This window comes from Astyanax mexicanus, chromosome 5 (assembly GCF_023375975.1).
Source record: "Astyanax mexicanus isolate ESR-SI-001 chromosome 5, AstMex3_surface, whole genome shotgun sequence".
NCBI lineage: Eukaryota > Metazoa > Chordata > Actinopteri > Characiformes > Acestrorhamphidae > Astyanax > Astyanax mexicanus.
In genome coordinates, this window is record NC_064412.1 from 47,223,054 (window position 1) to 47,249,400 (window position 26,347).

The 26,347-nt window shown below is 38.8% G+C and overlaps 1 protein-coding gene across 7 annotated transcripts in view; it reads right to left on the bottom strand.

Moving 5' to 3' along the window:
• Window positions 1-26,347, bottom strand: part of tp63 (tumor protein p63) — an 87,493-nt gene that overhangs the window by 23,279 nt on the left and 37,867 nt on the right. For 6 of the 7 annotated variants that reach the window (XM_022675487.2, XM_022675485.2, XM_022675488.2 and 3 more), the window contains exon 4: window positions 6,410-6,658. In XM_022675487.2, coding sequence (XP_022531208.2) covers window positions 6,410-6,658 — 249 coding nt within the window. Of the gene's footprint in view, window positions 1-6,409; window positions 6,659-20,317; window positions 20,483-26,347 lie in introns of those variants that run through there. The other variant, XM_007233618.4, reaches the window with a different exon arrangement.

Consider the following 26,347-nt stretch of genomic DNA (forward strand, 5'->3'; position numbering starts at 1 on the left):
CTTACTGGGTACCAGGACCAGGTCTTTCCTCAGGTGCTCCATCGCACTCTGCATGACACTGGTGCCCTGTAAACGGAAGCCGCTGTCACTTCCTGGCACTGTGTAATGGCCTTTTATTAAATTATACTCTGTGGAAATGTGATCTTTCCCACCCAGAATCGAGTGACAGCTTCAGTGTAATTACTCTGGATTTCCCCAAGTTTTCTCAAACCTTCGCCGCCAGCGCTGCCACATTCCTCCCTCTCACAACCCCTTTCAGCTCTATTCAGCTCTATTCCAGGGCTTTTCTCCTGCATCTGTTTGCTCATTCACATCAAACACAAACACCAGAGGAAAACGTGTCGCACAAAAGACGGGTTTATCTGCTGAAAGGGAGGGAGTTTAACCGGCGAGACCCTGCCATCGCTGCAGAACACGAGGAACTGCACTGAAACTGAAGAGGATGGAGATTAGGATTGTTTGGATGAGCTGAAGCAGACACACAGAATTAAACTCTGCTGCAGAGATGGGTGCAGAAAGTTGGCTACTTGTCAACATTTGAACTTAATGTTAATAACACATTTGAACACTATACTAACATTCTTTAAAAAAAAAGACTCTGAAAGACTATAATGATTTGTCACTCCCTCATCTCTAAAGACAAAGACTGAGAATCCTGCAGTGTACCGTGAGTACATTGCTTCACAGATTATTTCCCATCATGCCCCTGGTGGAAACAATGAAAAGCTGTTTATTGTTCAATGTATTCAACTGTTCTGCATACAGTAGCAGAAACAGAAGCAGCTATCGACCACAAGCTGAAGTTAGTTAGAAAAAAATCTATAAATAAAAAAAAAAAAAAATAAGTAGGCAGAATGTACTTTCTATTCGATGCTGGAGGGAGAGCTCCTCTACTGGTTATTTACAGTTTACACATCACAACTGGCATACACCAAACCTGGTTTTATTGGAACATCAATATAAGAAAAAATAAATAAATAAACGCCTTCCTGGCTACTTTACTTTACTTTATTCAAAATATTTCAATGTTTCAGACATTTAAATATTTTGAATATATTGGTTTGTGTGTGTTTGCTCCAGACATTTCTATTCTGTTGGCAATACATTTATTTACAGTAAAATGAAGTAGTTGTCCATTTATATTTTCAGGGTCGTGTCTGCATGCTGAGGGCAGCTGTGGCTGCTTCTTTTTATGCTACATTGTTCAACAGTTTCTCTAAAATTTCCACCTAGAGCATTATGGGAAATAATCTGTAGAGAAATGTAGATGCACTGTTTGTAAACAGTGACACTGCTGAATTGTTTCTGTACAGGGTAATGGCAGATTGTGTATAGAGTCAGATTTTAGTCTTTTAAAGGTCTTCTAGTATATGGTTGGCACAAAATGCAATCAAATCATCACACCAAAGATGTGAATCCAAAATCTAGTAGAAAAAGTCTCTGGTCAGTAGATACATTTATTCCAACAAATAGAGGATAAACTCTTTTTAATACTCTTCAGAAGAAATGAAAACGATGAGCAGATGCCCCAAATACTTTATATTTTACTTTATACTTCATACTTCATACTAATAATGTCCTTTCTGCATGTTTTTTATTGACTTAGCTTCAACTTGGGCAATCTAAAAATAAATATCCCACCCAAACTCACAAAATTAGCTGGAAATCATTTCCTCATCCAAAACTCTCCTGAACCCGTGAGCTCACCTAGAAACGAAAAAGAAAATCTTTGGCTCTTTACTTTCTTTCACTTTTTTTTCTCGTTGAGTTTGGAGCTTTACGGCGTGGAGTCGGACGAGTCCAGACAGGAATCCTGATACAAACAAGCCTCGGCTCCAGCTCATGGGGACCGGGGCGGCCTGCAGATGTTTCGGGACGTGCTCGGTCTTGTCAGAAGCCTTTCGTTGGAACACTCGCTTCTTTCTTTCTCTGATGAGTTCTCTTGCCAGTCCCTCCCCCTTCCCCCCCCCCTCCCTCTGCGGGCGCAGTTGGACGTGCAGTCGGAGAATGCGTCCGCAGGTTTCAGAGCGGGTGCAGTGATTGGCCCTTGAGCGCAGTAGGGTTGAGAAGAGAGGTGCAGAGTATTTACACGAGTATTATCCCTCCATTCCCATAATCCCCTTGGTCCTCTGGCGAAGACGACTCAGGGCGCCTACTGAGGGTCCGATGGGTGGATTTTCACTGCTTAAGGCAAACAAACACTTGGGACTCAGCGGCGGGAAAAAAGCTATCAAGCTCGGAACACAATAGCAGTGTGCTATTATTTATTGCTTTTTTTTTTTTCAGGGAAATTTTACGTATCAAAGTAAAGCAATACATACCACAACACAGGGGTTACTATTTAATATTTTGTGATATACTGTAACCATGATGCAGGGTTTAATCACAGCACTAAATAAACCACTGTCTGACACCAATCTATACATCTAAAAAAAATCTACTTTCATTTATCTGTATTTCTTACACCGGTAGTCATGCCCACGGTCCAATCCCTGCCCCTCACTCTGTGTAAGTGTGGAAAATGAGACTCATCAGTGGAGTCATCTTACTGAGACGGCGGGATTGCGACAGTCTTCCTGTAAGTGAGGTGCGGTTGGACGCAATACCAGGAAACAGCCGTGTTTTTCTGTGTGAAGCATCGTTCAGTGAGATCTACCTGGTGAAAAGGTGTGTCTGAGAGGGTCGAGCTCCTTACACAAAATATAAACAGAGTCCTCATTTAAACAGAAAAACCTTCTACACTAGTGCTACAAAGTGTTCCTCAAGTTACTCCATCAAAGGATCGCTGTTGTTTCCATAAACAATCAATATTAATAATAGAGACAGAATGGGGAGGCTGCGCCAAGTACCCCACCCACTCACTAGGACTCTTCTAATCACTAGTAATGCTCCAAACACTAAGAGCGGGAGGACGAACGCATGTCTTCCCTCTTTTCACCTTCCACCAATCAATGCAGCACCCCTAGACAGCATTACAGCGCACTCAGAGAAAAGGGCCCTGATACATCAGCTAACAGACGTCTGTACTGACCAGAATCACAGTGGGAGTGATGAGATGAGAGAGAGCGCCAGTTTCCCAGAGAGAAACAGCGTGACCTACTGTACTCTCTCAGAGTCCGGCTGCTGATGGAGAAGCAGCATGATCTGGGATTTAAACTCGCAATTCTCTGACCACAGTGTTTTTACCTGCTGAAGTCACTCAGAACTCAAGTAGCAGTGTGCATTTTTGTAAGGAGACTGCGTGAACACAATCGGGACAGTATACACTGAATTACCAAAAAAAAAAAAAAAAAAAAAAAGAAATGATCAATATGAGAAAGTTTATATCAATTAGGCCTGAAACACACTTCACTTATTTGTTTTTGTGCATAGTTATTGTGCACAAATTAAAGAACATTTTGTAGAGTGTATATATATATATATATATAAAACACAATCAGTGCAGTACAGTAAGAACACTTACGATTTGGAGAGGACATAAAGTCACAGTTGTGATGCCTGAAGTGCAGAACTGAGATATCATTATTCAGATAGCCCAACAAATGATACATCAATGACATCAATGATGGTGGTTTTAGCGAGGATTCTATAGCACTTTCTTATTGCTTCCCAGCTCTTTTCAGTTCAAATTCTGTGTTTTATTTGTTTAATGATGTGTGAATTATCATATTTAGCAACTGTTCTAGGCAGAAATAGGTCTTGAGATCTACCCTACACTCTATTTATAAAATAAATATATGTGGCTTTGCAGGAATGGTAGCAGAAGCACACTGTTCCCCACATTTAAGAGAAAAAATATTACAGACTGCTGCATTTAGTCACAGTTGTGATGCACTGAACTGCAGAACTGTGATATCATTATAGTGGTGTCCCACCAATGAGACATCAATGATTTCTGAGAGAAAAATGTAGAAAATAATGAGTACATATCCTAACCACAGGGCAGCTGCAGTGGGACGATACAGGCAGTGATGAGCCAGCTCATCATTAACCACTGTCACCCCAGTCACACTGAGATCAGACTGGAGATCAGACTGAGACAGTGTGAGATGGGAACAGCCTGGAATGAGACAACAGGGCGTGATTTTCTCACACCCATCCTCTCCTGGCTGTGATGGTGAAGTCAGGTGTTCTATGTTCTCTGGTAGAGCATGCGACACGAGCGAGGATGACACGCCGCTGTGGGAACCGGATAAATGTCACTATCCCACAGAGTGCCACAGCCAATCAGCACGCAGCGCCGGTCTCACAGACCTGCCTTTGCTCCAGTTGTTTAAAAACAGCTTTACCCTTTTCTTTTCCTCACACACACACACACACACACACACACACACATGGAAACACAGGTTTTTCCAGACCGGCCCGTGCCAAACTTCACACTGATGCCACATGGGATCATCATAACGAAGAAAATCAATTCCCATAGAATCGGAAGCCTGTTTTCCAGCATAACCCCTATCATTAAATGCCATTAAAATCTGGAACGGCATGAAAATCTGGATCTGATGAAAGCTGTGCAATATAATATTCAGCTCTTTTACACACAGGCAAAAAAACCCTGAAACACTTTAAAAAATATATTAAAAACTCGAGTCGCCCCCTAGTGAAGCGACTGAGCACCTTTACACAGTGCGTTTCTGTAGCCGTCCGCTAGGGCGCGCTGTACCGTACGAAGACCCTCACTGTTCAATCTGCCTGAAACAAAAATAACAGCACACGCGACGGAACGGTGCAGCGTAGGCGGACGTAAACACGCGCGGTCCTTCCTCGGGAGAACCCCTGTGAGAGCGATTACTGGACCAACTGGTTTTGTTGGTTGACTGGTTTTGTTTTTGCGGTGACACAATCCACAGCCAAACACAATGACAACACAATCACAGCCAGACGAGCAGCTGCTGTAATCTGCACTCCTGTATAATACTGTAACTGAACACAGATAGATAACATAGCGAAAAAAAACTAAACCGCTAACACGCGTGACTCAGTTTGACCAGCAGGGGTCAGTAATGAGTCTGGAGTAAACTGTTTCATAAAAACAGTTTAGGGTTTAGTGTGTAACTACATGAAATAGTTCATTTCTAACTTTCAGTTGAAAAAAAAAACAATGTCATATAATATTCAAGTTATATATTACTAAACATTCTGCACATCACAAGCACAATAAAACCTACTCATAAAAAAACACACTGTAAAAAAATAACACACACAAATAATATTTAAATATCATATTACCATCTATGCTGAAATTTGCATGCATCTTTTTAATAATCCCAACTAGAATGTTTCTATTCAAAACTCCAAACATTTCAACATAAGACTATTTTTTACTTACAACTGTTATTAAAATAATTGCCAAATGTTGGAAATGGATATACATCTCTAGCTGGGGGTTTATATTACAAAACTGTCTTCTGCAAAATCAATACAGTATAGCAAACCAACAAATAGCAAATAGCAACAGGTTACTGTTTTGATTAAAAAAAAGGAATATTTTAAAGAATTTCTAAGAAAAATCATATAAATATCAGATCATCACAAGTCAGTACAGTAAAGAACAAATCTCTATGCAATCAGAACTGAACTGCTCCGAGTCTGGAGGTGCTGAGTGCTGAGAGTGAGCTGGGTTTAAACCTCAGGGGTCTGTTGCTGCGCCAGGTGCAGCTCAGTAATTGAAGCCTTTTAAACAGATCAGAGAAGAGCCTGGAGCTCAGATCAGACAGATAAAGATCCAGCACCTCTCCAGCAGCTCTAATCCCCCGCGCCAGACCCGCGACTTAAGAACACTTCATCCATTCGGTTACAGAACAGAGAACCAGGACCCGTACAGAACACCAGGGTTCTGAATCAAACGCAGAACCGGGACGGTGGGTTAGAGGGGAACGTGAGACTGTCAGACTGTGAGACAGGCTGTGGGATGGTGAGATGGTGTGATTGGCTGGAGGGCAGAATGTTCTGTTTCCTGGTGAAGAGAACTACAGTTGTACCCCTCCGGCTGGGCACTTAACCCTTTACTGTCTAAGAGGGCAACATGGGGCCCCGTCACATCCTGTACCTGCTCTGTTTCCAACACATCAGCACTCTCACAATTTTACAGAAGAAGAAAAAACGTAAAACGTAACTTTTAATAGACGTCAAGGTAAAATCAGTATAGGGTAACAAAACCTGAGGTACTGTACCAGTCAAAAGTTTGGACAAACCTTAAATTTCAAACCTTAAATTTTGTGGGTTTTTTTTATTATTTTAAAATGTTCTGTATTGTAGATCAATACTAAAGTCATAGTGATGTCTGACTTCCTATCAGCATAGGTTCATCATATACTGATAAAAAGTAACTTGAATAAAAAACACAGCAGTTTGTGTGTGTGATGTGGATTAGATGGTAGGTATGAACTCAGGTTCTGGATCTTACCGTCCAGGTGGCGGACTTGGCGGTGCTGGACTGCTGGAAGGACACGTCGAAGGTGTGTGGCCCGGCGTAGTCAGTGTTGGAGGGGATGGCCGGGGACGGGGACAGGGCCTCGAAGGTGGAGCTGGGCTGGGCATAGGGTGATGGTGCTGCTACGCTGTTCTGAGCGTGCTCGTTGTTGTAGGGGCTGGTGGAGGTCGAGCCTCCGTTCTGATCCATTCCATTAAGAAGCCCCAGGTTTGTGTACTGCGACTAAAAACAAACAAACAACAAACAAACATGAGTGTGCATTTATTACAATCAATCAATCAAGCAATCAATTAACCTTTATGTTAATTATGTTGTTTTTAATTTAAGGATATTAAATGCAAGACCATACAATTTTAGTGTAAAAAATTATGCATAAAAATAAAACTTGTACTATTGAAAAATAAATAATCTAAAAAATAATCTAAAATGGGTCAAAGTATCAGGCAGATACACCGTAATTTAAACTGTATATAAGCCATTGCCGCTGTCTGATGAGCTTTGATGTTGACACGCTGTGCGATGATGTCATGGGGGGCTTAGCGGGCTCTGCGCCCTGGGTGGTTAATGTGGCGGCGGGACTGAACGAGTCTTTGTTTGCAGAGTAAGAGAAAAATATTACACGGCCGGTCATTCTGTTTATATACCACTTCACTTTATCTCACTACTGTAAAAAACCTGATCAATCACAGTTAAACACTCTTTACTGACGCATTCTCACAGCAAACAGTGGCTGCATACAATCTGCTCCTGCATTACTGACAGTATAGTACATATATGTGTCAGACAAACAGACAAACAGCAAACCTTAACACGGGATTTAAAGCAGGGGAGTATAAACACACACAGTTCACAGTTCATTGTAATGCAACTTAGTGGTGTCTTTATACGACACACTTGATTTGATACAGTAAAATAAAATAAGAAATATTGGAAACGTTTAAAAAGCAAATCATTGCTGGAAAACATTGGAAACTTTTTTTAAGTGCAGTATACAGTGGCATTAAAAAGTTTGGGCACCCCTGATCATTTTTATGATTTTACTTTATAAATCATTGGTTGTTTGGATCAACAATTTCAGTTAAATATATAATATAGCAGATGAACACAGTGATATTTGAGAAGTGAAATTAGGTTTATAGGATTTACAGAAAGTGTGCAATAAAACAAAATCCCTTGTTGTTTTACTGATGTTTAGCACTAATTACTAGAACACTAAATGTGTTTAGTAAGCTCATTGACCTTTGACCTACATACACAGGTGAATCTAAATATAGGAAAGGGTTAAGAAGCCAATAGCAAGTGTTTTTCCTCTTTGTATCTTCTCTAAAAAAGTGGCAGCATGGGAGCCTCAGTTTTTTCATACTTTTTCATACCAATGTATATTGATGCATAATAATTCACATACTTCACAATAGATTTTAAATTCTGAGGACAGAATCTAACAACTAATTAGGGCGAGCTGAAGGCATCATAGTTTGAAAGGGATTTTTTAAATATTTTTAAACTCTCTAACAGAATATTTTTAAAGAGGAATGTACCTAACCTATATAGCTCACTATTTGTTTGGACCTTGTTAAATTAACCAACAACAATTTCTGCATAATTCCAAAATTCTGATTCTAGATGTAAAAAGAAGTCCTAAAGACTTTTTTTTACATTTTTTTTCTGCACTTTACTTAAGTACTTCTGCAGTACCGCAGCTTCTGAACATCAAACAAAGCCTTAAACTCCACCAAGCTAACTGTCCTGAACCCTGCACTCATATCTCAGATAATGCAGAGGTAAAAACAGCTGTTTCAACAGTGCTGCCACCTCTGTAGCAGCAGGAAAGTTCTCCCACCTACACTGCATTCTCCGCCTAAAGGCAGAACCACAACAGCTTAACAAAGCACTCAGTCCTGCAGGCCTGGAGACAAAGCTGAGCATGTAAGCTGAAAAGTAGCATCCCAATTACAATTACAAATAATTACACATAATTACCAAACTGACTACTATACTGTACTGTATTGTAAGGGTGTGTGTTGTGTTTGACCTTCTTGAGTGAAAGAAACAAAACATGCTGGACAACATTGCAATCCAGAATTACTGTAGAATACCAACAGAATTAAAGCAGAATTACAGCACTGGATCCTGGAATTTGCTTTTAACAACTGGTATCACTAACAAAGCTAACCTGAGAAATAAAACAGGAGACATATTTTAGTTGGATTTGCCATAAAACACAGGTAAGGGGGGGTTAAACCAGTTTTGGTAAACTCCAGCTCCCGAATTCCAACTTCTGAAGAATAGAAAGCGAGACGTGACACATCACTGCTCTTTAAAAGGCAGTGACCATTTTATGTTATTATATATAATCAATATAATAATATCAGCAGCCTTAAAATGACACTATTTGTCTTGGCCAACAAATTGTTCAAACAAACATATTTATTATGACAGACACAATTCTAATATTTTATCAGATCTTGATCCATTTTGTTGTCAATATTCTAAAAGTACAATTTTCTCAGAATATCATAGATATCCTCAGTGCTTAAATAATGTTGGTCAACTTTTAAATATTTGTATACAGTTTCCAAAGTGTAATCAGTCATGTTGAACTGGATGTAGTGCAACAGTGCTAACCTGGGACGTAAAAAGACAGATTGATTTTGAGTGGATTCACCATAATGAAATATAATGTGTAATATGTGTACCTTTTTCTATTTAGTTTGCAGTATTTCATAGTATGTGCAATATCACTTATAAATATAAAATGTAAATAAATAACTGTCTGCTACTGTAAAACACTGATAATGAGATAATATATATGATTTATTCACAAGGATTGTTCTATTTATGTCCCTGTATACCACAGAATTTTCTAGTTCTATCTCAAACACCAGTAAAGGCTTTTAAACCAGTTGTGGTGGAGTTTATAGCTAACGGCTTTTTGACAATTGTATTATGGAAAAGTTAAACTGGAATGCAGTCTCACTGGCTTTAACAGCACTCCCATCTCCAACATCTCACTTCTGAGGTAAACAGAACGCAGCATAAATGTGTGGGTCAGTGTGACTGGCCGCAGTTGGAGGATGCTACCCGGTTAATGCCACTCCTGTTGCGTTGTTTTGCAGAGATGCAAAGAGAAATTAAAATGGAAGTCATTTGAGACGAGGGAGAATGTTCTGGCGCTGTCCCAGCCTTTTCCTGTCCCGATCCTCCGGTTCCCCAGTCAATTCCTTTCCCTTTATATCCGCCACATTCCGGACTGAGCCAGCACGGCCCAGCAGCTACTCTAACCGCCATCAATCTCTATACAGCTCGGCTATTTCAGACCTGCACCCAGTCAGCTGTCCACTTTCACATATATACATATATATATACTCACTCGCTTGCTGTCTAATTCTCTCTCTCTCTCTCTCTCTCTCTCTCTCTCTCACACACACACACACACGCACACAGTTAATAACACTTACACCGGTCCAGGTAATTAATTTATACCTTGTTATACAGTTGTATACAAAAGTATGACACCCCAAATCACTATCTTTCACTATACACTCACTATACACTCTCAAAAGTGTATCTAAAATAAGTAAAATTTGGGATTTTTTTGTACAATCACTGCACTACAAATGTAGTGTATTTACTGTATTCATAGATTATGTTTGATGCACGGTGCATTAAACAAATAAAGTGAATTAATTAAAAAAAAAAAACATACTAAAATACAATAATACTACATTAGCTGTTTGGCTGTTCATAGTTACAAATACTACAAATCCCTTAAAGAAAACATATGTTTGCCCAATTCCATGCACAACTATAATGCACTTCTTGTCTCAAAGAAAATTTGAGCATGATTGAAGCTTAGTAATGGTTGTTAAAGTGTTGCTAGGTAGTTATTATGTTAAATGTTAGGTTTTACGGTATTGCCAAACCAAATTCTGCTTTTGTAGCTTAAAATATGTGACCTGTAAGGAAATTTGTACTGTTGTTAAAATATTTTACACTTTTCAGTGCATTTAAATGGAAATATTTCGCCCACTGACTTTTTTTTCTTTTTGCACGCTTACAAAAAGAAAAACACCGCCTACTTTCGCTAAATTTTACGTGCAACTCCACTCTGTTCTCAGATGCAGTATTGTCCACAGGTGAGCACACCTGAACACCTGAAAGAGGGGCTGTTCCACTGACCTCAGCATACCTTTCCCACAGTGGCATCCGACAACCCGAGTGAGCAAGCGAGAGAAAGGGGGGAGGAGGGGAGGAGTTGGGGTCGGTGGGGTAGTGATGAATTTCACCTGTGTGGATAAGGGTCAGTATGTTTGTGTGTCATGAGCCCATTCAGACACAATCGGCCAATCAGATCCAGGTTTAGAGACATGACACTGAGACTATTAGAACAACACAGCCAGTGAACAGGTGTTCCAAAGAGACCACATTTTTGCCACACACATACACACACACTTTGGTTTGCTTTTTTTGTGGGGACCTTCCACTGACATAATGATAACTAGGGGTGAATGATTTTGGCAAAAACTGACTGAATGATTGCGATATTTTGTCTTTGTCAATGCTCATTTACCATATTTGTCCAGAAATCAACAAAACAACTAGGGCTGGACAATATAGGGAAAACTGAATATCTGTTACAAATAATTTTAACATATATTCTTTTAGCATTGCATAATTAATACCAGGGTTAGGAATCACAGATAATCTCACAATACAGTATCATCACAATATGTTGCATGTTATAATGATGCTATTAATTCTCTACGATACTTCATGACATCTGTTTTACTGAACAGGATAAAATACCCTTAAATAAGTAAAAAACAAAAGCAAATCCTTTCCACTTAGATTTTTTTATTTTATTTAAAAAAGTACCAACTTGTGTAAAAAAAAAAAGCTTGTGAGACTGAGAGAAATATTCTCACAAACTGACAAAATATGAGGAACCAGTATCCTAGAACACGAGGACATGGGGTCCCCACAACTACAGAAAAACACATACACACAGAGTGGTCACCCCCTGCGGCCCCCACACGGCTGCACCTCTGTGACACACACTCTCCCACAATTGAGCAATTAGGATATAATGGAGTCCTCTAGAGCTTAACCACCCTGTGTGTGTGTGTGTGTGTGTGTGTGTGTGTGTGTGTGTGTATGAGTGTATGTGTGTGATCCCACCGTGAAGGTGAGGGGAATGCCCGGCCTGCTGTAACTCTCTGTGATCTAATCACACACTCTGCCTGCGTGTATTCTGTGTGTATCTGTTGTGCTGTAGGACGGTTTGTGTAAATACAGTAAATGGTGGGACGCGGTGTACAGTGAGGTGTAAACGCCTTTAACTGCTGGATTATAATTTAACAATTACTGTTATTACTAACGGAAATCTAAGACACAATGTTAAAACTAGAAACTGGCAATATGACGATTGTTATTATGTTAATACTGATTTACATTTTCTTGTAAAGAAGAAATGAGTAATTACGTATTGTGAAATTAAAGTTCTACCTTAACACCCAGTCCTAAATAAAGAGAAAAAAGTGTTAAAAGGTAAAGCTGACACAAGCATGTTTGATGGGAACTCTAAACTGGGCAGTGCAACATTCATTCCCACACATTAAAGGTATTTTCACACTGAACCAAGCTTGATGTGTTTGTTACATTGTGTTTTGTACATTTTGTCCATTTAGGTTTGGTTTCACACTGCAGTTTTGTTACTAAATAAGCGCACTAAATAACTTTACTATATCCTGTCATCATCACCTATGTGGGTGGAGTCTCTCTATATTTCACACTAAATGGTTTGTAGAGGATTTTGTTTCAGACAGCAGCATGGTTTTTTAGGTACAATTTTGCCTCCCTGCTCCCAGAATTAGACGGGGTTCATTTACAATTACAGTAGACACAGGAATCACTAGCGTAATCTGTTTTGGACATTGTGGTGCGGCTTTACGCGCCTGTATTCCAAGGGAGTCAGATTTCCTGTAATTGGTCTGAATAAAATTTCAGACCATGGTTCAGCTCATCCAGACCAAAACAAACTATTCTGATAAGACCAAATGTTGGACCACCATTTTGGATGGTGGTTTACACCTTTTACACATCCTATTTTGGTTCAGAACAAAATTAAATGCATGAAGGTTCAGACCAAGCCTAAGACTACCATACTGGACATAGAGCTGCATTATGGGAATTAGCCTAGAGCACTGTGAGCTTTTCCCGGATGCTCTGAATCATTCCAGACGAGCTGTATAGGCTGCGGGTTTATGTGTAAGAAGCCTGAGGCCTGAACAATGGTAAAGAATGAGTTACACAAACTCTACTATCAGCTCAATTCACTCCACATTCTTATCTGATCAGACTTATCTGATAACACTTATCCGATTAGGAAAGCCCCCAATAATTGAGAAAGCAATGACAAATACAAAAACTGAGACAAAATCTACAATACTAAAAAAAACGCATGAATTTCAAACAATGGTTTTAACTCATTTAACTCATTAGCCCTTTAAGAACACTTTTTGCATGTTGGAAAAAAATAGATGGAGATGAGTCTGACAGGATAGCGGTGCTCCGAAAGTGCTGTCACATGATTACAGTACAGATACTAAACATCAATAATTATCACATCAGGGTACTACTTTTTTTTAGAAAAATTCACACTGTTCTCATTTCCCATTATATATCTACTAGAGACAGATTATATCAGTACCATTTATTTTATTTTAATGCTGGATATATGGAGATATTTGGAGTGTATTATTAGTATCATGACATTCTGGATCATTGGCTTCTGTTACAAATCTGATAAAATTCTTGTATTTTTTAATATCTCAGTTAGGGGTGTGACATATCATATCACATGTAATAACAAAATCTAATTTTCATTTTGTTGCAGTAGTGTATTCTTGTCATATCAACAAGAGTACTGCAAAAATACCATGAAATATTGTGATATTATTTTAGTGCCATATCACCCACCCCCATTAGGCAGATATAATTCTTATATTATGTAAAATTAGAACAGTGGAATTTTAGATTTTCCTTTTGTATCAAGCAGCAAAAAAGTTACAAATAAATAATTGTGTCTTGCGCAGTGTTGTGTCTATTGCATGTGCACACATTGTGATGACAATGCTGAAATGATATACTGTGCAGCCCTAAAGTGTTTGGCTTATCACTGTGGAAAGAGCGAGATGGATAGAGTGAAAGAGTGTGATCTCCATCTTCTCTTTAATTAGATGATCTCCACAGTAATACAGCAGCCATCTAACAACTACTCTCGTTGCTCTTAAAAATACCTCTCTGTTTATATCCTCCTCAGAGCCAGAGCTCCAGGACGTCAGGATGCTAAGTAGAACCTCCGTAAATCAGCCCAGCGACGACCTGGCCGCCTTTAATAACGCTGGGGAACGGCTGAGGGAGCTGCTCTGGGCCGGCCCGCATTTCTGAGAGCGTGAACAGATGCTGGGTAAGCGTATCAATCCGGAGGACGGACAGACGGAGTGAAAGGAGCAGCAGTATCTGACCTTCAGAGTGATAGCCTGCTGATGCCATGCTTGGAATCCCAATAACGCGATAGCACATTGCCAGGATTTTTGAAATGCAAACAGCGCTGCGGCTAAAATGTCGCAATCAATTCTGACCCGGCGGCCTGGCGGCCCGGATTCTCTTTGAGTGTATTTTGGTTTGGCATAACTCTCAGAGTGAATCAATTACTGCAATGTTTTTCTGTCAACACACTAAACCTACTAGCATGTTCATCCTGAGGTTACAATACTCCAGTTTCATAAACGAGATGTAAACCAAGACTCCGGATTATTCTCAGTCATTGTAGAGAAAAAATCAAATACTCACTAAGAAAAGAAGACACCATTAAAATACAAAATGATGTGTTCATTAGATGTCCAAACTTAAAAAACGTATGTAGTGATAAGAAAACTGCAGTGAACTACAATTCACCAAATTAAATTTTCAAAAGGTTGTAAGCCAATCAGAGGTGAAAAGCATTGTTGTAAATAATTTTTAAAGCAATAAGCTACAGCTATCACACACCGTGATAATGCATCCCATGCAGCTCCAATATTCTCACACAGTTCCTACAGATTTTGTGGTAGAGGTGGTGTAATTTTTAATCAGGGACCCTGCAACCAGTGGCACTTCCATTTTTGCTGAACACACACTCCGGTATGCTATTCCAACATACAGCTGCCATCTCAAGATCTCACCTTTAAGATGCTTCAGATGTCCAGCTGCATCTCCAGATTTATCTCTAATTATAGAAAATGTGTGGGATGCTATTGGACGCTTTATCAACACTCCTATACCCTCACCACACAATCTGCAGGAACTGTGTGAGAATATTGGAGCTGCATGGGATGGATTATCACAGGAGGAACAATAGGAACCTCTACAACTCTACAAATCTACATGCTGAGATATCTGGCATGCTGCAGCGTCACACATTTGGTGTTGAATGTATGTAGAGCAGAAAATAAATTACTGGGAAATTGGCTCTGTGCACAGAGCTGTTCTTGTGAATGTTAGTTAACAACGTGCTGTTGAAGGATGTGCTGCTTCACTATCTCTTTCACTTTCAAGACCAAACCCGACTACTCTGATTATTCCAAATCACATCATTATCACTCCAGCCTCATCATCTCTGATTCCACTCAAGACCAAATCTAACCTGATCAGCTATTATTAACCCCTCACTGCTGATAGCCATCAGCCAGTTAACAAGCTGGGTCAGGATTCCTTTGGTTGCAGCCAACAATTTAATCTTTCTGACCTCAGTCTAGACCCAGATAGGCCTGTCTAGATAACAGGATAATATATTGCCCTTTATGTTGTATAATGACAATATAATAGAATAATGATACAGCTGAACATTACTTTTAAAGAGCAATGCATTTTTTGTTGTTAGGAATATTTAACACTGGAAATGGAATGATAAAAAAGTTTATATATACTGAATAAATAAAAGAGATAAATTAAAACCACTGTTTACAAAGTCAACACAGAAATGTTTCAGACTGCAGGTAAATTGTATTTGTTTCTCAGATCAGATTTATTAAGATTACTGTTCATTAGGGAACAGAATCTGATCGAATCCATGCATCCAGATATCACAGGAATATCTGCATGGGTTGCTGTTGTTTTGAGGCCCAGACTAAGGCGCATCCATACTAATCTGATTATAATCACATTTCAAACCAGCTGGGCTAGGATCCAGTTAATACAAAACAGATTCAAAAAATCAGTTTTGATCAGGGCTGTAGGAAATTGAGGAAAAAAATATATATTTTTTTATAACATTGATATACTGAGCAGCTTTAATTTGCCTTTGGTAGATATGTCATTAAAATATAAATATTTATTTTATAATAATGTATTGCATGTGGAAATAATCTCATATATTCCTGTTTCAATATTTTGTCCCACCCCTAGTTAACTCAATGGGCAATACTGAGGTCAGCAACAGATACTAAGGTCATATCCATATATCGTATAATAAATCGCTAACATAATTATTGCGACAGGCCTAGATCCAGATACGGATAACATGATAAATCAACTGTCTGACTTTTCTTTAAGCTTTTGAACTGAAGCTCAGCTGACACCGCAACAAGGGACGTCCTAAACTCCCAGCCTGGAGGGAAATAGCTGCCATTCTGGGGAGTGTTCCAGTGACCTGGGCAGTAAGTGACCACGACGCGAGAGTCCATTAGCAATAAAGTGAGGGGTGGGGGGAATGGGGTGGGGTAATGTGGGTCGGAGAGGACTTTGGGGGGCGGAGTGCTTCTCCATGCTTCATGCCCACTGGGCTGGGCAGAGCGGTTGATAGTATCTGTATCAAAACACTGTTAAAGCAATTAAGCTCACACCCAAGACGCCACTGCAGGGCCTCCACGCACTCACTCTCCACAGAGACTCTACCAAGCGTTACAAACAGGGGGCCGGGGCGATGGGGGGTGAAGTTTAATGGGACACCCTCCCCCTGTCACCCTGTCCTACTGATGAGAGAGAGATGGACACTGTTCAAAGAGCGTCCAACCTCTTTACTACCACACTCTAAACAAACGCCTACCCAACACAACTGCAACTCAATGCAATAAACACTTTTCAGGTACTTTTTTCAAGTTTATCTGTCATTTACACTATGCAGGCAAAATTACCAAAGTACTGAGAGTTTTGCAAAATGACTGACACACACCTGTAACTCAATGCATTGAAAGTCCTGCTACTTAGGAAACAAAGTGTATTATATAGATAATATATAAATATATATAAAAATAAATATAGACAAAAGCACCTCTTCAACTCAACTAAAATTCCAACTACTTGGACACAAGTGCAGCAAGTTCAACTACATAAAAATATATATATATACAATTTATGCAAAATTACACACCATATGGACAAAAGTATTGAGGCATCTACTCATTAACCAACAGCTGATCAACTTAACATGTTAAATCCAACTACTTTGAAAATTACATGGACAAAATTACTTGGACTCAACACATTAAAAGACCAACTATTTAAATATAAAACTATAGTGTTTAACAGATAAACTACCAAGATTTTTTTTATTTTATCACATTAGCAATGCCTTTATTATCTGTGTTGTTGTGGGTTTTTCTAGTTAAAATAATGAAAGTATGAATGTTTTGTGTGTGTGTAAATGCTGCAGTAGAGAGTGCAGTAACACCATCTGTTTCAGCACTGCTTTACTAGAGGCTGTGTATTTTATATATTTTTTTTACATTTGTAGTTTATTTGACTGTACATTTTTTTTTTCAATTCGTAGTTTATTTACATTTGTATGCTGAATTTTTGTACCGTGTCTGGCAATTGACTGAACCTGAAGACCTTAAATGGCATAAAGGGATTAAACATAAAAATAAAAGAAAAAAATGGGGGTGGTCTAAAATGTTAGTGTACATATCGCAGCAAATCTGAAATTCTGAAATCAAGGGTATAAAAAGAATATATTCTCCTTTTGTTGGAGCAACTGTCTCTACTTTCCAGAGAAGACTTTCTACTAGATTTTGGATTCACAGGTTTACTGTGAGAATTTGATCGCATTCAGCAACTCATCCCACCCGAACACAGTTCTAGACTAGTGTTCTATTGTATTGACAATACTTCTCTACTTATCCAAATCTGTATCAACAGCAATGGGTGCAACATTCAACAGCTGAATGCATAAAAAAAGGAATGTCCATAAATATGTGGATGTACAGTTAGTGTATCTCACAGGAACATTACACAACCCCAACCTCACACTCTGAAGAACATTCCTCACCACCAATCCCACCTCCACACCCTCCATCCACCTCTATAGCTCCTCTTACACCAAACACGGGCGTCCCACCACCCATCACCCCCATCACCATCGTTACCACCAGCGGGTGAGAGAGGGGGCGAGAGAGACGGGGCATTAAGAGCATTCATCAAAGCTGCACGAACTCGGAGCAAGGGTTTACAAATGGGATATAGCGAGGGAGGGAGGAAGAAAGTGAGTCAGTGAGGGAGTGAGTGAGTGGGTGAGGAAATGTGTTAATAAGGGAAAAAGGAGGTGAAAGAGTAAGCAGATGAGGGAGTAAGGTAGGGAGAAAGGGAGTGACAGAAGGAGCAGAAGAAGGATCTAGGGAGGGTGGGACTGAGTGACGGAGTAATGATGTAAAGAATAAGTAAGTAGAGGAGTAAGGGTGGGAGGTAGAGAGTAAGGGAGTGACAGAGGGAGCAGAAGAAGAATCTAGGGAGAGTGGGAGTGAATGAGGGACTGAGTGAGAGAGTGAAGAATGTAAAGAGTAGGTAAGTAGAGGAGTGAGGGAGGGAGGTAGAGAGTAAGGGAGTGACAGAGGGAGCAGAAGAAGAATCTAGGGAGAGTGGGAGTGAGTGAGGTAGTGAGTGAGGGAGTGTAGGATGTAAAGTATGAGTAAATAAGGGAGTGAGGGAGCAAGGGAAGAAGTGAGTGAGGGGAGAGGGAAACTGACTGTGGAATCTAGTGAGCAGTGCGCTGTGTGTGTAACGGAGCTCGGGTTGGACTCTGGGTAACGGTGTTGTGTTGACAGCGGCTTTGTGCAGAGATTGGTGGCTCTGAAGTCGAAAGCTCAACTACCACCTGCCAATAAAGAATGGAGGGGGAGCAGGGTGTGTGTGTGTGTGTGTGTGTCTTTAGAAGAACAAACACACAGATCCCCTTGCTGTCTTTAAATGGTGATGGGGGTTCAAAGGAGGCCCAAGTCCAAAAACTTGGCCTACTGGGTCAAACACAGTTGTGGAATTTTCTTAAATAAAACAACTATTTAGAAATATTGCCATTATTAGCGCAGAACAAAAATTATTGCATTGTCAGTGTACAATATTTTGCAGCTTTAATTAATTAATAAAACTAAGAAAGAAAAACTTCACAAAACTACAAACATATAAATACTCTCCAGTGAAATATAATCCAATTAAAAATGTGCAAATCAAATTTGCACATACATAAATCATTAATCTGTAAAAATCCAAGACTACATTATCTATAAAAATATCACGTTTCATACAACTGTAGCTTTCACAATCTGTTGTTTTACATGTTTTTCATGTGGTAATTGCCCTTTATCTGGTAATATGATCCCACCACACATTGCTACTGTAAATATATTGTAATTATTTACACAGGGTCGAGGGTCAGGAGAAGATTATGGATGGAGATTATGGATGCATGCCTGCATGAAGGACGGTTAAAAGTTACTTACTTTACTGAGTAATTAGTTGTATAAAGCATTGTGAAATATTAAGTAGACGCTTCAAATTTATTTAAGATTTTCGTAGCACTGTTCAGTGCAGTAGAGAGTGTGAAAATGTATAGGTTGTTTTTTTTTTTTTTTACAATGTACAATATTACACTAGCAGTTCAATTTAGCACATTTTATAAACCTGACTCATCTAAAAAGAAGTGAGAGTAAAAATTTGAGTTTATTCAATAGGTTGTTTTATAGTTTTATATTTTACTGAGGAAAAAAATATTTGAGGCTTTTTTTTATAAGGTAGCTTTTTTTTATTTTACTTATTTAACTTACACATGTAGCATGCACAATGTTTGGTAAAAGAAGGTGGCTTTTCTGAAGCGTCATTTTACCGTTAAATTTTAAATTAAATTCTATAGCAATTAGTGTGTGAATTTCATCAAAATCAATCCAAGACTTTACTCTTGTCTAGTTTCATATACTATTTTTAGCATCAACATAAAAAAGGCAAAACAAGTTCAGTTTTTTTTTTTCCTGTGGGAGGCTAAAACACTCCTGACGCCAAACCACACACTTGTTTTTCTGCTTGACTTCTTGCTTCTGCAGACAACAGACAGACATTTCTCTACTGATTCCACTAAGATTGGCCAATCTGGAGCAACACTGAAGCTCTATGCAAATAGGCTCAGCTATCTTAAACAAACTTCCAGTATTTACCCGCCGCCTCGACCTGACAACTCGAGAGCTAGAAAGCAACAGACAAAACAGCGGCTCAACAAACACATGTGCTTTCCACCAGCAGAGAAAACACAAACAACTCAAACAGTTGGCTATAGCAATATACTACTCAAGCAACAAACATATATTTTCTATGACCAAGCAAAACCAAAAATAAAAAAACTCTTATGATCAGGCGCCAAAAAATGCAAGTTATTAAATATAAACAATTCTGATACAAATAAAAAACAAATACGAAAATTATTCAAGAAAAAACAACTGCAAAGGAAGTTGGGCCTTATTGGGTCCAGCAGTCCCAGTCACTCCATGGGATCCTCCCAAAGAACCCAAACCCAAAACTGGCATCATCCACAAACTCCATCACCAGAAAAGTGAAAAACCCGGCGGTACTGGTCCTCACCTCGCTGTAGGACGGGTTACTGGTCTCCAGGTACAACATGTTGGCGCTGAGATTGAGCAGTGCGGCCGCTGTTTGCTCAACGGGCTCCAGGATTCTGACCCGTTCTTCCCTTTGGACCCTAAAACAGTGCTGTAGGCTTCAGGTGTGAAAAGGACAGCCTCAGAATCTCTATAGGAATTCTATGGGGTTGCCATATATACCAAAGCACAACAAAGGGGCGGGGCTAAGGAGCTACCTGAGTCCACACCCTGCACCCGTGTCTCTGGGAAGGTGTTGCTCGTCTTTTGGCTGTTCCCTAAAGCACAGCCCTGAATTTACCCTGCAGTGCTCTTCAGACTAACATGGCAGATGTTGATGGATCGCTTTATACAGGCTGATCTACAGGAACTTTCACATGTCGAATATTTACACCATATATGCAAAACACTAATAATTAAATCTGCTAAAATCCCTGTTAGACATCTTAAAATACACAGTAATTTGTTCATGGCTTAATTGTGAGTGTAGGGATTAAAACCTTTTAAATAAATTCAGGTGTAAACCAATATTGATATAATCAAAATATCATGATATTATGTTTTACAATTCTGTATCGATTGTCAAAAAGCCCTTATATATTCGTATATAACAAAGTAACACATTCATTTCTCAGGCCACACTGTTTCTAATGAGTGTGGGAATTGACTGAGCATAGCAACTGACATTGTACTCTTTAATAAGGGTGTATGAAAATATAAATATATTGAAGTACAGTGATTTTAGGTTTTACCATAATGTATCTATAATCAGAAAGCCTTTGCACATCTTTTTCACTATATTGTGTGCAAATCTGTATTAACTGTAAAATTACTCATTTTTTTGTGGCAAATGTATATATATATATATATATATATATATATATATATATATATATATATATATATACATATATGTGTATGTACTCAGATTTTATACATTTGATGTGTGAGTTCATTTTTAGTCCGTTCAACTAGGTCCGATCAATTTTAGAATTTTCAAGCATATTTGAATTAAATTATACTTTTTGTACTTTAAATGTCAAGCACAGCTCCTCTAAATGATTATAAAAGTTTAACATTTGAGACAGGGATAAAGAAATGCTATATTTTAGCCAGGAGCAGATGCCTTACAAAATTTCAGCTATTTTACTGCATTAATACCCTGCAGCTGCAGCTCTGCAACCTCACTTACTTCCAACAACTTTTTTAGGAGGGTTCAGATTCCAAATGAAGGATAATATAAAAACAGGTGAACAACCCCCAAAATCATCACAGACAGCAGCATGACTTAATCAAGAAACATTTTAGAGAACATTAATATGTACATTTTTAATGTGGTATGTAATTACCTGCATTCAATTTGCATCAGAAGTTGGATGTCAGAGCTAGGAATGGTGTCACATGTCTGAAGTATAGTACAGAATGCAGTATAATTATTTGTAGATTATTGTATTTTTTACTTAATTATACACTTTATATCCTGGGCAGCCATCTTGGATTCTGAACTCTGGGAGAAAGTCTCCTGACTTTCTGAATAGAAAATCCCTACTTAAAAATGTCCTACTTGGACCTTACTTACTTAAATGTAGACATCTGAGTTTAAACAGAATGCAGTACAAGATCAACAAGGCCTTCCAAATCTGGATCTTGGATCCGTTTTTTTCATTTCAATGTTTATTTCAGGCTGTTCACACTGTCTTTTTAATATGATCCATATCTTACATTGTTCTGAACAGTTTGTGCAACTGATGCTCACGAGCTCCACAGCATTGCTTCATAATAAGTTTGAGAAGCCACCATGAGTTCAGGGTGCAACAGCTTATCAACAAGAAATCAACTTTAACCTCGCTGTAAAAAGAGTATGTTATTCAGACACGGGCAGCCAGTCTGCTTTATAAACTTAATTTTACACTTTTTATTTATTAGTTTATTTTTCTATTTATTTGATACTGCAGCCGCATTCTGACTAATTTCTTTAAGAAGTTATGGATTCTGATCTGGCTGTTCAGAGACAGTCACATTGCCACAAATCAGATGTGCATCAGATTTCAATACCACATATCAGAGTGGCTTAAATCACATTCAGTGTGTTTTTTCTGTTCACACTGCCACACATCTGTATCACATATGTCCAAAAAGATCAGATTTGGGCCATTTGATCTGTGCGATCACAGCCTGGGTGGCCAATCAATTATCTTAACTGTTCCTGTAACTTCCAGTGAGAACACAATCCAGGACTGGAAACTGGATTCATGTTCCAGATTTGGAGAACAGAAGTGGGCCTTCTAGTGTAAAAATCAGACCACGGTGTGTGGGTTCCGAACACCTCCAGCACTTACTGCCCTTATCTACATAATAATAACCCCCAACTCCAACCCCCACCCACAACATGCCCCCGGCTCTGGCTCTATTAGTGTCCCTGCAGGAACAAAGGGCCGGCTGTAGACTGCTTGTATCTATCAGAGATGAGTGGTGTAGATGTGTTTTGGACGGCGGGGAACTGCCTCACTCTTTTGTAACCAAACTTACATGTCAAAAGAACAGCGCGAATAAACCCAGAGACAAGGAGAGACGAGGAGACGGAGAGAGAGAGTCTGTCCATCAATCTGTCTCTTTTTATCAGATACAAGACCTGCCAGACATACAATGTTGTAGAATTTATTTTAGTTAAAAATGTATATAAAATCATTGTTTTTTTTTTCGTCCCAGGATTGAAATAATTACCTTTCACTACTGTAAGATATATTTCCCTGATTTTCTGGTGTATTTATGATTTCTGCAGAAAATAAAAACAAACAATAAACAATAATAACCACATTTTCATTCATCAAGCCAATAATCAATAATCAACAAAAAATATTTAGATTTAGATTTGGCAGAGGCATAGGAACACTTACAGAAACCACTGTCTGTAAATCAGATCAGAACTCAGACACACAGGGGTTAACACCAAATCACCTGCTCTTCCTACACCTTTTCACACTGCTGTTAACAGAAGAGGAAATGATACACAATGGTAGACATGACCCAGTCTAGGGCTGGGTATAGAATTTCGATACCAAAAACGTACCAACCGAAATGTCTCGGTACTACAGAGTATCGAAAAAATAAATGTTTTTTCCCCGAAACTTTGCATTAAACATGTCAAACACTGAGAGTGTGAACAGTAAGAACACACACAAACTCTCTCACTTGATCATGCTGTCTCTCGCTCTCTCACACTGTTTCTCCCTCTCTTGCGCTGTCTTTCCTTCTCTCTCTCTCTCTCTCTCTCTCTCTCTCTCTCTCTCACTCACTCACTCACTCTGTCTCTCCCGCAGTCATTCCTTCTCTTTCGCTTAATCGCCACAAACACACTCATTGTTTTCATTCAAACAAGATCCAGAAAGATGAAGCCTCTAATGGTGACAGTATGAGAATGTGATTGCTCATGTCAGCTGTTATAATACACTATGTATACAATGTGTGAGAATAATTATGCTTTTTTGTGGTATTTAGAAAAAAAACGTATCAAAAAAAGTATTGTTAGTATTGTATCGATATCGTTTTCAAATTATCATACCGGTAACGAACATTTTAAAACAATAGCCCTAACCCTGTTCCAAATATTTAGAGACATTTTGAGGCTGCAGCAAGTTGAAGTTAAAGCTGTTTTGGGATTTAGGGCCCTCTCTGGTGAGAATGGGTAATTGCACAGAGAAGGTGAAAGAATCATTTTAAACCGGGAGGGTGTGATGCGGGCTCCTTTCAGAGCGGATGAATCCGATTTCCGATTATGTTCAGTCAGAGAGAGAGAGAGCGCACTCCGAAACTTCACGTCTTCATTTCTTTGTTTTTACTATGAGTGAATGACCTACTGAGGTCTGAGTTTCCCCTTCTGAAGTCCCCATTGATCCACCAGCCGCTCACGTTCAGTAAAACTCTCTTTTAGAGGCTGTACATTTGACATGAGAACGTAAAGACATGTGACGTGGCCAGAAGAACTCCTGCGAAAAGCGACCCGACACCCCAGTTTTTAGAATGAATATATTAGGCTAAGCAGGGATGGTTATTCCAACACACTGGTACCATTAAACACAATATTTTGTAACTTCCCCACTCAGAAATGCTTCTGCTTTCAGTTTAGAAACAAAATAATACGGACTGCCACTTTAAATGAGTTCATATTTATGTGAAATGGTAAAATGTCTCATGTTTGACATCTGATGCATCTGATTGCATTGTATATAAAATGTGGGTATCAGACAGTGATTTCTGGAAGTGTTCCTGAGCCAATGCAATACCGATTCTTTCCAGCACAGAATCAGTACAGCCTGCTTTTAATGCAGAGCTGCCTCAGGGCCTGAAGATCACTAGCATCCAGTACTGGGCTTTATCCAGATTCTCTGAATCTTTTGATGATATCATAGAATGTATATGGAGGGAAACCCAAAGTCTTTTCAATTTTACACCTTTTCTGAAATTGTTACACGTTTAGATGCAGTTTTTGGCCGATGGTGGAAATCATCTTTTTATAATCAGCCATGTAAGTTGGTGTAAATTACAAAGTTACAATTTCAAAAATGATACAATAATAATTGTAGATCTTTTCATATAAAAGCTGATAGTGAATCTCAGTATATAGGCTTCAGTTTCTGTCAAAAACCTGTAAAGAATTATTTTATGTGGCAGTTATTTTCATACTTTATACTCTTCCTAAAATATTAACTGAAATAAAAGGTTATTTTTGCACTGAGTTAATAATATAAAAGCTAATAGTGTGATTCTGGCTATTCTTATTAAACATTGCTAAATGAAACTTTTATTTTTTTTTTTGTTCTTTTGTGCTTGCATGGTTAAGAGTCCCTTGGAAAAAAAAAGGAAAATGTTTTTTTAGTTGATGTGTAAAACCAAAAAAAATGTAATTTTAATCAAGAATCACTCATATATCTTTATATCTTTAATATTAAGATTGCATTTTTTCACAATATCGCCCAGCCCTACTGATATGTGTTGTGTTCTACTGTAAATAAAATGTCTACCAAATGTACAAATTATTGCATTCTCTTTTTATTTAACTTTATTTATATTTTACACAGCATCCTGACCTGTTTTGGCATAGGTGTTGTATTTTAATTCAGAAAAAATTCAGTTCTGAAGCTATTGCTGATATTCATTAGCAACATCATGTTTAGTGTATGATTCAGAAACACCAGCAGAATAATTTCACACCTTTATATCTCAAAGAAAGGTGCGGCTGGACTGAGCAGTGTACGGTCTGAGTGTTCAGTTACCCGGGGTCAAGCAGGAGAAAACTGATGCCTTCAGGCCGAGAGGCTCCAATAAAGAGCTGTCAGGACACTCAGCCACCAATCTCCCCTACACCACCAGCCCCCACCACCCCTACCTGCCAATATACGTGTCTCCAAGCCGTGGCCCACACCCTGTCTCCATATTGTGGGGGGGGATATTTAGCCTCGGGTCACATGGTCTCAGGCTGGATCAATCAGACGACCCCACTCTACTCCTGCATTCAGTTCAGGGACATTAGACACTTCAGAACTCTCGGGACGATGGAGCGACTATTCATGGTTCTTTTCATTGTTGGAGACTTCATTGTATGTGTGGGCCCTATGTGTGTTGGGGAGGGTAATTAGTTAAGCTAAACAAACTTCTAATTAGCTTAAAATAACACTGGCAGGGCTGGTGCTGATTGGGCGTTTACTGCAGCGTCTTCACTGCTACTGTAAAACAATCAGCTTTCAGACAACAGTGAAGAAACTTTTGGGAGTTTCTGAAGCCAGAAATTGTAAAGGCTTTGTAAAATAATTTTAAATTTTATTTTGAATTTTCTTTTAAAAACATTTTTGTGGGGTCATAAAAACGAATTCACTTACAGCAGTATAGATCTGACTAGTTTAGCTGGCTCTAATTAAACATATAATATGCTAACTACAATAATTATTTTATTCTTCTCTAACTTTTGAGTGAATATTGAGCAACAACAAAACTGAATGGCAAAACAAATTCAAGG